A 14,417-nucleotide genomic window follows, 5' to 3' on the forward strand; every position below is an offset into this window, starting at 1 on the left:
CTGTAATAGTTGGCACAACTTGTGTTTGCGATTTTTGGAAAACGAAATGCACTCATTGCTTTTGTTTAAATTTGATCAAAGCACTGTTATACTGTGTCCTTAAATTTGATTCTTTTTTTTTGTGCAAAGAAACATTTGTTTCGGTGTAATTTTGAATTGAAGTCATTGAGCTTTGAAAACCTATTTTGATGTGAAATGTGACTAGAAAATGTGGTTGAAAAAACTGGTATATCAAATATATAGACTAATAAAATTCTAATTAATTCCTCTAAGCACAGTAGTCATTAGACCTTGAAAACTAATGGGTTCATTTCATAAGCCAAATGACATGCTTTCGTGTGAAAACTGTGTTATGTTTGGTTTCTGGATCCATCGGTATCCGCCAGAACCACTCCGCAGGTCAATATTACTGACGTAACATGCCTTAGCATCACCAATGGTATCCAAGTTGCTTTAAGTTTTGGAATTTAAAAATTGATGTGTACGGGAATCTTATTTAGCGGCCTGTTATCTACAGCAAAGCTTGTAAGAGGTTGGTTTGCCTATCACTACTACAGGACTTGCAAAGATTGAGTTTAATTATTTTATCATATCATTTTCCAGTAATTGAAGGTCATATCATTTTCAAGTAATTGAAGGTTATGTACCATAACAATTAGACTTAACTGGTTTTGCTCCAGAGACAGTCTCGATCTTATGTGCATTGGTACCACCTAGACCATAGATATCGTGTGCAAATAATAGTTAGTGTTCATTTTATACTTCCAGTAAAGTTTCGTTTTGTGATCTGTCCATATCAGTATTGCTCAGATCATATTTTAAAGTTGGTGTTTGTTTGTTAGTAAAAATAGATGTATGTTTACCTTCATCTGGATAATCGACCTCTAAAGCATACATTTATGAATAATCCATGTTGTATGCTCCGACTAAAATGTGATTTTTGTATACAGCAATCTTTTATTAGGCACCAACAAGACGTCTTGTCTATTTTGAAGTCTTGGTATAGTCACTGAAGTTATCAATTCAGAATTGGGAGGAAAAATCCAAGATTCGGTTGATCTTACAGTGCTGGAACTTCTTGAATGGCACACAAATCTGTGGCAGATTTTATTCCCTGATTGCAAACTATAACTGCTTTATAATGATGAAAGAAATCTTGTCCAAGAATCAAAGAATGATGAACATTTTCTACTATATGGAAATCATAATAAAATATAATATTTCACTATCAATAAAATCTTAGTCCGCCTTCTCTTTCTTCCATTTCAAAGTTTGTCAAAGGTCAGGGTAATGACCAAAATGATTTGTGACCGGCTCATTTGAAGCATGATCGTGTTAATTTCGTATAAAAACCAAATTGGTTATCAGAGTGTAATCCATTAAAACGCAGAATTGGAATAGAATAGCGATATTTTATTCCTGATGTCATTTGTTCTGGATCTGCAGACGTTTATTGGTTGGTAATAGGCTGTAATTGCTGTTTACTTTTAGATATCTTGCGTAATTGAGGTTGCTGTTGACGATGCAGTTGATGCGGTAATGGCTATTGTGGTACTATGGATTGTTGTCGAGGTAGATATTGAAATGACTGCTGAAGTGGTACTAAAGGTTATTTTTTTCAGATAATGCTTAAATGATACTAGAGGCTGTCGTGATGGTTGATGTGGTAGTGATGTGAACGACTTCAACTATTGGAAACCTAGGCTGGTCATTAGTAGGAGCAGAATTTTCTTGGTTAACATTCCTTTCTGTAGCTGCTAAGTCTGGCTGGTAAGCTGCTGGTGTGATTTTTTATACAATGTTAACAGGGATACCCCCAGTCAAAGCTATCTCTGGATCTTGGACTGTTTTGTGGTCTTTAATCAAACTATCATCAAGGAGGTACAAAGATCGAAATAGGTTCTCTACCCTCTCTACCGGTAAACGTGTTGTATTTATAGGTATTCAACACTTTTGTGGTAGTAAGGCTCTATTTGCAGACTTTGGGAAACTTGTCAGTAGATTTGGTTGACCGACTGATTGACAAGACTTGGGTCGGAATAGTGAGGAATTTTTGTCTTGAACGATGTCAACAACGGATTTACCTTGTCTTTGGTAGAGGCAGAAAATTTGTTAGTAAATCAGAAAGAGTAATATCTGTGTTAATTAACAATCAGTCATACAGTGACCGACTCTAAACATTAGCAGGGACCCAAGGGATTTAGGGACTTTTAGGAATCAACTTTTTGGGATATTCATCAAATAGATGTCTTCAATTCTAGATCAATTAGTTTACTATTGTAAATGAAATATCCTTATAACAATAACCCAGGTACCTTCTGTAAATTCAAACATTTATCTATGTATTCAAACTAAAATCCTACACTCTCATCTTTTAAATAAAAATCTGAAGACAAAAGATTTAAAAAACTCGTCCATAAAATTCTGACTTAATCATAATGAAATAAATATTTAAGCCAATTTTCAACATAACAATAGTAATATGAAGTCCCTAATTAGGTCAGTTATTTGCTATGTTGACTCCTCATATGTTCGATACAGGTAGTGAGTAAACGTGGAGATGGCGCACGATGTATTACAAAAGAGAAATCGAAATTAAAACCAAATGTAAGTCATCAGGTCATCAACCTGACAATAATAAATCATTGCGAAATCATTTTGTTCATAATAATAGAAAGATTTCAATAACAATACCTGTTGAGTTTGTCTAATGAAGCAGTAACTAGTAACTAAAAAAAACAATAAAACAATAAGTGGTTGATTCGGTTTGATTCGGTTATTGTTTGAAGTTTAATAGTAGAACGAAAAAAGAAAGGGAAGACCAGCCTTCTCATTTTAACCTACATCAAGATATCGTGTTTATATTAAACGTAAGAGCTAGATCACTGTAGGTCACTTGTATTTTCAACCAAACCAACGTTTGGTATATATCTTAAAGGCAGCACGTTTATATATATATGCCTCAATACCTTTTATTTAAAGGTTTTTAAACCCACCACACAAAGTGGCGAGGAATAACACGATACCCTTTGAAAAGTTGAGTGTCCTTCCGTCTGTCTGTCCATCCACTTACAGTTGTAGGGTGATTACTTTAGAAGGTATTGAAGGGTCTTTTTCAAAATTATTAATAGTATTTATTGAGTATAATCAAATACAGATCAAGATTAAATTTCAATTTGTTTTGATTATTTTCGCAAAAGTTCTAGCTGTTTTCTATAATTAAACTTTTAACATTAAAATATATAAAAAACGGAAGTAGAATTCCTTATATTAAAAAATAATTTTCTGATATATGTATTAGAAATTGATTTTTTTTATAATAAAAAATTCATTTTCTGATATTAAAAAATCAATTTCTAATATTAAAAAATCATTCTTTTATTTATTTTTCTTTTTATGAAAAATTGAATTTCTAATATTAAAAATTATTTTTTTAATATTGGAAATTTATTTTTTAATATTGGAAATTTATTTTTTAATATTGGAAAATCATTTTTAATATAAAAAAGAGGGCTTTTTGTCCACTTTGGCTCGCCATGTACCTCATTTCTTTTATGAAGTTGTGTCAATTTTCTATGTTTTTAGATTACTACTACATCCATGGTAAAGAAGGGGATACAATCAGTGTAAATTGTAATGCAGAGCAGCAGAGTTACTCATCATATACAGGATACAGAGCACCACCTAACCCCTACCTGATAATTGACGAGATACAGTACACATATTACTCCTGCTCACATACTAACACTTATGGGATCAAAGATAAATGTAACAATCAGACATCATGCCTGTTTGTAATAACCAATACCCGTGTTGGGAGTTCTTGTGGAAATGGGGGTGTAGCAGGATTCAAGATGAAATATCATTGTGTCCGTAAGTATATATATCGAAGATCTTACGCTCTTGTGTACCTATGCGCATCTTCATTTCATCTGTATGATAAAATTGAAATCCAAAAGCCCACTTCCTCTTTTTCTGTCTTCAAGTTTTATAATTTGGTAAGTAATTCTTTTTCTTTAATTATGAAAATTATTACATTTCGTATGTTATGGTCAAAGGAACCTGGAGGAGCATGGATGAAATTACCATCTTTGGTCCCTCCTCTTCTTAACAAAACCTGGAAAAGATTATGATTATCATCAATACTTAAAGGATGGAAAAGAATTGAAAAAAAATCATTAGGAGAGAAAGTTGGTTGAAAAAACATTTAGTTCAAGTTTCTACTTGCAAGATATATTTCATGCATTTCAGGACAAAAAAGTTGAATTCCTCCTGCTTTGTATAAGGCTGCTATACAAAGTCAGATTTATATATGATATATCACAGAAGGAAAGCCTGCAAGAACATCTGTCGTCATTTCATTCTTCTGACTTCACAAATATTTTTAGTGTGTGAATGTTCTTGTATACTTTGCAAATACCAGTATCTTTTTTCATGATTTTTTCCTCCCATAAATAACAGAATGTAGTAGAATACTACAGTCAAACCTGTATTAAGCAGTCACCTCTGGGGAATACTCAAAGTGACCTATGTAGAGAGGAGACCTTTAGAATGAGGTTACACATTGTAATGTAGAAAGACTTTGATGTCAGCATATAATCCCATTCCATTAGATTGTACTACCTCTGATTGTCATAATGGTGCAATATCATGTTTTATGGAAGGCCCTATCCTATAGCTTTTGAAGGTTTTGCCCAAACTCTTTTGGAAATAAGTGGCTGTGATAATGGGTGAAGATATGTGCTATTTTTTTCGAATTGATTGGAAAAGATAATTGATCAACTAATTTTGTTGATGTCAGTGTTTGTTTTTGAAATTCTGTTTCAAAAGTTGTGTATAAGGTGATCATATTAGTTATATGAGTTAAAAGGGAAATAAATTAGGGCGATTTTGAAAAATAGAATTGTATTGGAAATCCCTGTTAGCATCTCTTAATATAGTAATAAATATCTCTTACAGTTTTCAATTTAAAATATATAAGGGACCAAAGGTGCTACACCCAAATAAATAGGTTTTTTTTCAATTTTGGTCTGATTTTGAAAACCTCTTTTATATTGTATTGTATTCCTGATGAAACAACTGCCATCAGATTTTACAGATATATTTTCTGATATTTGAGTTATAAGGGGACAATGAGGGTCATGGTAAATGGCTGTATTATTTTTTTTCTGTTTTTGAAGATGTACTAATCTCAATGCTAATGTCATCATGTCAATAAAGGTACTAGTATATATTAGTTGTTCTTAACAAAATAAGTGTAATAGTGAAATTCGTGTATGTTCTAAGAGTGTTATGAAACATGAAAACATTAACTTTAGGTGAAGGAGCATGGTCAAACTGGAGTTCCTATGGGAGCTGTACACGGACATGTGGCGGAGGCTACATGACACGTACCAGGAGCTGTAACAATCCATCCAGGAATTATTTTGGTACCGACCAGACATGTAGAAGTGAGAGAGACTATGAAACTGAACGGTGTAATCCAATAACTTGTTCACGTGAGTGTTTATGTAAATTAAGCAAAGCGAAAATATCCTACTACACCTTTTGAAAAAAATAAGGTACATCAATAAAATGAAGGTAGGTAGTTTTTATTTCATTATTTTATCACATTCAGTACAGTCTGTGGAAGAAGCATTCTGACTTCAACAGTGCTTATTGAAAAAAAACCTAAATGACTTGGGCGTGTACCATTTTTAGCTATAAAAAAATGGTGGTAGGTTATTAGTTAATATACATATTATTTTCCGACGCAGTCGGTATAGTTTTGCTTTTTACCCTTTGACCTTAAAGACGCTCTTCCATGGAAACTCAAGTCATCTGATCGAAATTCTGTTTCCCGATTGGCCAAACACTAATAACTTGGTGGCGTTCGAAAAAACTGCATCGGAAATTGAAATTGCGTATCATGTGTTATTACTGAATGAAATGTTGAGAATTATAAGTAAAAAGAACAAATTTGACTGCGTTGGCGATCTTTTTTTTAAGATAGTACTTGTTTGATGTTGGTCTTTAAACGGAAGAACACCAAAACAAGGACCAAAACAAAAAATATAATGTATTATTTATAGAAAAAGACATGACCTTTTTTTAATATTGCCTAGCTTGTTATCAGCCCAATATCTTGATATCGGCACCGAGAGAAAACATTAATCGATGGCTGATAACAAGAACAATATTTAAAAGACCAATTTTGTAGTTTCAATCATCCTTGATTGTAGATATCAAGCAAGTTGTCTTTATATTCATATTTGTTTTCAGATTCTGGAGTTACCTGCCGGAACAGTTACTTCCAGCCTACATGCAATGATCACAGTACTGTAGGATATATAACTGTTACCAGCGGTGTATGGAGAGAGGGGTGTGATTACACCTGGAATACAGTTAATCCATATCACACTGTTACTTCAAATGTACAGGTAAAATATAGTGATTTAGTAAATACTATAAGTACCATTCTGTGTAAGAGTCAGGCAATGCAGGGTACTTGCATATCATTTTTCCCAATTTAGTCATTTCTTTTTGCCTCAATTACATTCAGTACATCTAGAAACCACTGTTTAAATTTATTCTGAATCATCTGTAATGTAAATATATTTTTTACTGCTTATAAAGGGAACAATAAAGTGAGATAATTGTCCCGCCATTTTTTAAATGGAATCAATATCGTAAGAAGGCAAACTTTACAAACACTTTTATTGTTATTTTAGGAACTATGAGATAAAAATACCTGGATAAGGCATTAAAATCTCTGCGTTTCTTTTCTACATGTGAACCCCTTATACACATTTTGCCTGATTCTTAGACATAGATGTGCTTACGTAAGTGCATATTGAATGAAAACTTCCCTTTGACTCAGGTCTCTACATTTGAAAAATTGTATTTTATACAGACATTTGCAAAAAAGTTTTGACAAGATATCAAACCTACTTTGTCTGAAATGTTAGTGTCAAGAAATGTTGCAGTTTTGTTGAGTCAGAGTATTTATTTATAGAATTTTGCAGGTCAGAAAAAATAAATTTTCAACCACATTTGGGCATTTTTTTTCCCATTTCACTGCATGAAGTATCTGGTCTGAGGTCAGAAACTTTATTTATTTTCTAGAAGATATAGGCCAGAATATTGATTTTCAACTTTTACAAGGCCAAAATATTTATTACTGAAATGTGCCATCCCCCCACCAGAATTAAATGCTCGTTCAGAGAAATGCTTTACTACCATTAAATACTAAAGCAATGAACTTTATGTCAGTTTAACCCAGTCATGATTTGATAAAAGGAACTGAAAAAGTCATTATCTTTTTGTATTTTAGGGCTCCTGCAATAATTACCACTCATGCTCAGTGCCTGTCACTGACAGTAGACTTGGCTCGTGTTACACAGACTATACAAGTACTGGGTAAGTATAATAGGATAATCAATTTGAAAGAGTGAATAACCAAAATATTATCACAAGTACCGAAGAACCCCTAGATTTAACGCGTGTGCGGAACTTGTTCCGCGCACGAGTTAAATCCTCAAGCGTTCTTGGCATGGCACGAGTGATCATATTTTGGTTATTCACGATGACCAATTGATTATCCTATTTATCCTATAGATTTTCGTCATAATTTATCAATATTTTCATCTTGAATTTTTAATTCTGTGATTGGCGGATTGATATAAAAGTTATGACGTTTTGGCGGGAGAAAGTCCGAGAGTAAAATTACTGAATTTATTTCTCAGTGTGAATTTTTGAAATTTATTTCACTGGGAACATTCGGTAAATCACTGCTATCTATATAATAATGATAGCTTAATCATGTTCAAAATCATAAATGCTTGTTGCCTGCTTCCTAACTAACCCTATTTTTTCACCTCAACCCTAGAGTTTTTTATGCGCAAAATATATCTTCAATATACAACTTTAAAGGAATCATACCAGATATTTATACCTTCAAACAAGGTTTGGGTGATATATAGGTTCACCCAGTCTGTCTGTTTGTCTGTCTGTTCGTCTGTTTGTCCACAACTATTTGCTAAGCAGCCTGCTGTATTATGAAACCTTGTGGGATATATTTCAACCACATGGAGATGTGCATACTGTCAGGAATTTATCCTTGGGCACAAATTGTAGAAATGACATATGATGGTCAAAAGTGCTTAGTTTATCCCCCATAAAAATTAAGTCCAATATGAATCATGTGTTCACGTTGGTCCCTCAAGTACATGGTTCAACAGGCTGCAGAGTGTGAGGGGTATTTAAATCCTATAAGTGACGATGTCTAGTTCCATGCTAAATGTACTATATATGTTCTTCAGCGTCAAATTATGGAGGGAATTCATGGTCAAAACAAAAAAGTTTGTACATAGAATAACTTCAATCATACAACATTCATGTTACAAAGTCAATTTAACAAAAAGGAAAATAATATCACAAAATGTAGGATGAGAAAAAAACGGAGATTATGTTGTGTCTGTATGTAACTTAATATCCGCATTTAACAGTATTGATTTTACATTTAAAATTGCCATTTTACAATGAAAGTCCGGAATTTAGTTTTCATTCATTATACTCAGCATTGCATACATTTTCATAAATTTCTCAACAAATATTACTGTCATCAACTTTTTTTCATTGTAAAATCTACAATGAATCGACACTTTTGATTGACAAAAAAGGGCGTGGGTTACTCACGTAATAAAGCTGGGAACTGGTAAACTAAAAAACGAAAAGAACGAAATGTGTGAAGTAAGATATCTAAAATAATCGGTAAGAATCAAGACCAAAAACTACAAAGCAAGATAAGTGAAAACCATCTGATTTTTTGTAAAATAAATTCCATAAAATGTCGAATACAGCACAGAGACTTTTTAAATTTTTGTTTCAGTAAAATATCCCGAACTGGCATAACATGATTGGTTAGAATCTTTTCAGTAACGTCATTTTTTCTAATGGAACTACAGAATTAATATATCTTTATAGTAGAAATAAACATATAATATGATAGGAATCATTCTGGAAAATATTATTAGAAATTGTCAAAATAAATAAATCATGTAGGAAATGTATCATTCTTCAACATTATTTTTTAAAGAAAATCTATGCGTTGATGTGTTTTATTAACGCAATATCCGGATTGCTGTATAATTCCGTGTCTGGGCAAATATTTTATGTAAAACTTCTATCTCTTCTATCAATAAACTAGGTTTTTCTATATGTATATCTTATATTTCCCCATTTCAGTTTTATTGCGTGTTTCCTTTACAAATCAGGCAATTCATAGATAGATAGAATATGATATTGACTGGCTCGTTTTCAATGAATACTTAAGGAGGTAGACCTATGGTAAGGGACATAACTCATGAAGTCAGTGATATGCTTGTATCATATTCAATTTCACCAAAGCCTATCAAGCTTTTTGTTTGACACAGAATGAAATCAATCTAAGTTACCTTGATGCTTACATGGCATTGATGTAAAATGCTGAATACAAACGTTCCAATGATTTTTAAGAGTTGTGTCCCTTACCCTAGGTCTACCTCCTTAAGGATTCATTTGAAAAAAAAAACACCAAGGTTCAAGTGACAGTATACAGAATGTGGTATGTGTATAGCAGTGGAGTAGATTGCACTTTACAAATTTTATGACAATACCAGTTGAGGATCGAACCCCCTTGTTGTGATGCATTAACTTCACTGGTGGGATATTTTAACACTCTTGCTGCAATATTTTAACCCTTTTTGTGATAAATAAACCCCACTGTTGCGATATTTTAACCCCCTTGCTGTGATAAATAACCCCCTGCTGTGATAAATTACCCCCCCCCACCAGCTGCAGTATTTTAACATCCCTGTTATGATATTTTAACCCTCTGCTGCAATATTTTAACGCCCCATTATAATATTTTTACCCCCTGGTGCGACAAACTAAGCCCCGTTTTGTTACTTAAACCCCCTGCTGCGGTAAGTTAACCCCCTGCTGGGTTAATTAACTACCCTGCTGTGTTAAATTAACCTATTGTTATGATTGTTAAGAACGTAGAGGCAACTCCTACAAAAATGCTAATACTATTTCTCTATCTTAATAGTTCTCTACCTTGGGGTGGTGGTTACTTGACTTACAAATAGGAATAATCCATTGATATTTCCATGAGAGAGGTAAAAAAGTCTTACTCAAAATTATCAAAAAAAAAACATTATTAGGATAATTAGTGCCTAATTCATCCATCAATGACATTACTTCTTTATAACCCAAAGGCTTTGTTGTAGATCATACACTGAATAGTTCTCGCTTACCAATGCTGCCAAAAAAAAAAAAAGGTTTCCAAATTTTGAGAAAGAAAAATATAATGTGGCAGAAAATGTCATCTGGTTCCCTAGTCGATATCATAACGACCCTAGCATCGCTAAAATATATTTGAGAGAAACTTATGGAACAAAAAATATTACCCTGGCAGCCAGGTTACTTGAAAATGGTCATTTTTGGCGATAGTTTTGTCATTTTTCACTGGATGTAGTGCTCACCATGGGTAAAGCAGTGTCCTAAGTGCAATGTTTCCCAAGCTTGTTCCCTCTGATGGTCATTTCAGCCAAAAATTGTTCATTACAGTCGTTAGTGGAAGGTCGGGAGTCTCCAGTGTGGTCACTCATGATAAAAAAATGAGGATTTTTTGCAATTTATGCGTCAGATTGACCTGAAACCGGAAGTGGTTAATATATGGTGTCGACATCGTGGGAGTGGTCAGAGACATCATTATTCTATAGAAACCATGTGAAATGAAGCACTATGGATCCATTCTGGCAAATAATTCTGATGTTGTTTGAGGTCAAGAATTGAGCCCTTCCCCTAAATATATCCCAATATTTTGTGGCCTTTTTAACTTATGACCTCTTGTTCAGCTGTCATGACTGAACATATCCTACATCAAGTTATGATATTGTACCAAAAAGTTTCATACCGCAAAAATGAAGGTTTGGATTGATTGATACGTACTAATCAACACAAACACACACACATCATTTATGTGATAATATTTTGTTAGAATTGTTAATTTCCTTTCTTTATATGATATTTAGTTGTTGGTTGTGGAGAACATGTTATAGAAGTGTTATATATTACAGACAGAATAGATACACTAAAATTTGTGGTGCATTGCATTGGAACTATCACTGCACACGTAAGTATGCAAGTAAAAGTAATTGCTAAATGGATGAAGTCCGAAATATACATTGTATTAGAAATAAAAACAATTAAGATCATGTGAGAATTCAAAAATAGTGCAGCTCAAATTCCAAAATATTTTATAAAGAGTGGGCCGAGCTTATTTAAAAGCATTCTGATGAATGTCATATCAATCTAGATACTCAGTTTTGATTATTCATTTCATGAGGACAAGATAATTTCTTTTAAAATGATGGAATCGAAACTTCAAGTCCCTGACCAGTAGCTTTTAACTGATTCAATATTTACCTGATGAAAATGAAAAGTTCCCGGCACATTTGTTACAACTAAATCATTGTGCCAGATTACCTGTGCCAACGGTGTGCAATTAACACCATTTGGTAGGTACATGTGTAGTACTCATTTTGACAATTATGAATATTCATCAATATACATGTATGTAGTAATAGGTAAGGCACCGACCATTTTTATATAGAGGAGGAGGGGCTGGGATATTTTTTGAAAAAAAATATTAATTTCACTTTGAAGGAAAATGAAAAAAATATTTTTGCTGTGGCAAGAAAAAAATTAATGAAGTTTCCTTAATGGTGAAAAAATAATGTTGTATTCTGTTTTTCATTAAAACAAAGTTTTAAAAAAAAAAGTAAATTAAAAGGAGAGGAGAGGAATCTCATGTACACATAGTGAATGTATCATAAACTGTCATTCAACATGTTTAATTTTGTATGAAGAAGTATGTAACAAATGTCTTTTATATGAATATTTTACGATTTATAGTCGAAAAATTCATAATGTTATAATGAGCAACTAAATGGATATCAATATCCAGATATATTTTGTGTTATATTAATCCAGTTTGTTAAACAAACTATTTGAAAGATGCAAAAAAAAATACACCTATACCACTAAACATTATGACCAATTTAGATTCTATCTCCAATGAAGAAAAGATAAGAATACCACGCCGTCCGATTATTTCCCATTGTGCAAATTGCGTATACCTCTTGACTATTATTGATAACTATTGTTAAAGACCAAGGAACTTATATACGAGACAGCTCGGAACTTTTTACAGCTTCTAAATGACAACATATTTCCTATGTACTTATGACATGACAAGCATGTTCAGTAATGAACCAAGTAAGGCGGCTGAAAACGTTCACTTTTCAAATGAAAAAGAAGTCTATGCTATACTTTTGAGCAATGAGAACTTACCTCTAATTTTATAAATTGTTCTATTAGAATTAGTTCTTAATACGATGTGCAATGAGGACAGTCCCTAGCCCTGACATATGCGACATACAAGCGTAAGAACTTATTAACTTTATGGTTGAAAAGTTCGTTCCCAAACAAGCACAACATAATTAGTTCCGAGATGATGACTTTATTGTCTTTAATGGGTCTTTTGATCAACTTAAAATGTTATTTAACATTGTTATAAGAATCTGAACTACTCAGATTTACTTATATATTATCTAAGTCCTCAGTAAATGTTTTAGAGAAAGTGCAATTAAATCCAAATGGAATAGGGTGAAACCTTGCCATACTTATGATTTAACAGTAGTCTAATGTGCCGAATACATAATCTCAAAGTTTTAATTCATTAAAAAGTTACTCGACTGCAAAACATGCAGTTTGTGCGGCCCACAAGCAGAGCGTGTGCTCTCAGACTTAAAATCCATAAAACAAATAATAAAAGGTTATTAACATTTGTAACAGATTGTATCCAACATTGCACACAATCTCGTATTTGTTACCAAAACCTTGGTCGTATATAATTAATGACCCTGAATACTCTCAGCTATTATAACCACCACTAAAGCACACTCTGGTCAAATATTTATAATGCAGGTCTTTCATGAACAATTAAATTATAAATATTACTCCATAGCACTTTTTTATCTGTAGAAGATAAAATCATCACGTGTATATACCGTTCTTTATATATGCATCCTTTACATAATACATTTAATTAAGAAACTAATTAATATTTTCACTATATGATCTGCAGCCAATGCAGCATTCCTGAAATATACTTGTGATATGTGTATATGTATTACAAATTACATTCGATTTCACTTAACTATAATTTTTCATCCGCCGATGAAACTTTTCTCCCTTAAGCCTGCCTCAATGATTGCAAGCTGGAGCGTGGAGACATTATAAGAAACCGGAACAGCTGCCAAGGCTGCAATAGAAATGGAGCGCTACAATCTTGATATTTTGGGACGAAGTTAGATGGACATCTTCTGTAGCAGTCATGCTATCCTCAGAGCAAATTCTGCTGCACTCTGGACCGCCAAACGAGGATGGTAATCATCAACATGGAGTCGAATTTTCACTCAACATGAAGGCCAAATCATCATTCATCGAAAGGAATTCTGTGAGTGAAAGATTTATCGTGGCATGATTTATGTCAAAGATACAAAAAGTAATATTCATTCAATGCTACGCTCCTACCAACGTAGTAGAGGAAGAAGACAAAGAAGAGTTTTAAAACCAGCTTTATGCAACCCTAGATTTAACAACATTTGGGGCACCTTGATTGTAACTGATGACATGAATGCCAAAGTTTGAAAAGATAACAGAGGGAGAGAACTCATCACGGATATATACAAAACAACCCGGGTATCTCCAGAGATGAAAACTAGAAACCAGATAGACCACATTACAGTCGGCTGGAGATGGAGAAAGCGCATGACAGCCGTTAGAGCTTATCGAGGTGCTGATATAGCATCTAATCATCAACTTGTTGTGGCTAAATTTAAGATCAAGATAGCCATGGCAACAAGACAAGATCAGATTAGAAGGCGAAAGTATAACATAAGGAAGAGGCAAGTATAACATAAAGAAGAGGCGCAGTGGACAAACAATGGAAAAGAGTAAACTCCACATATAACACCACATGCCAAGAAGAACTTGGATTATTAAAGAAGGAATACAAGCCATGGTTATCTGACGATACAATCGAGACAACTGAGAAGCATACCGGTTGGTCTGTCAAGATATAAATTGACCAGGTCAAGACAAGATTGCAGAAATAATGGTAGACATGCATATAAGCATTAGGAAAGAGGTGAAGAGAAAGGACTAGACAGGATAAAAGAACCGACATCAAAAAGCTCGCTTCAAAAGCAAAGAATGCAATGGGCAGAAATGACACGAAAACTGCGTGCAACATCACACGCCAACTGGCAGGTAGAAAGACCAACACATCAAAACCAGTGAAAGACAAAGATGGCAATGTGATAACA

General features: G+C 33.4%; 1 protein-coding gene and 1 long non-coding RNA gene across 3 annotated transcripts in view; one reads left to right on the forward strand and one right to left on the reverse strand.

Moving 5' to 3' along the window:
• LOC148597979 (uncharacterized) overlaps positions 1–14,417 on the reverse strand; it is a 29,819-nt gene that overhangs the window by 14,210 nt on the left and 1,192 nt on the right. The window contains exon 2 of the long non-coding RNA XR_015918359.1: positions 4,087–4,117. This is a non-coding gene — a long non-coding RNA (uncharacterized LOC148597979). The remainder of the gene's footprint in view (positions 1–4,086; positions 4,118–14,417) is intronic.
• The window catches only part of LOC148597980 (uncharacterized), a 124,042-nt gene that overhangs the window by 4,610 nt on the left and 105,015 nt on the right, over positions 1–14,417 (forward strand). The window contains exons 2-6 of one of the 2 annotated variants that reach the window (XM_088560286.1): positions 3,586–3,873; positions 5,319–5,498; positions 6,262–6,419; positions 7,313–7,398; positions 11,058–11,158. In XM_088560286.1, the coding sequence (XP_088416412.1) occupies positions 3,586–3,873; positions 5,319–5,498; positions 6,262–6,419; positions 7,313–7,398; positions 11,058–11,158 (813 nt within the window). The remainder of the gene's footprint in view (positions 1–3,585; positions 3,874–5,318; positions 5,499–6,261; positions 6,420–7,312; positions 7,399–11,057; positions 11,159–14,417) is intronic. The other variant, XM_088560287.1, reaches the window with a different exon arrangement.

This window comes from Perna viridis, chromosome 14 (assembly GCF_037379345.1).
Source record: "Perna viridis isolate PV_CMFRI_1.1 ecotype Kerala chromosome 14, ASM3737934v1, whole genome shotgun sequence".
Classification (NCBI taxonomy): Eukaryota; Metazoa; Mollusca; class Bivalvia; order Mytilida; family Mytilidae; genus Perna; species Perna viridis.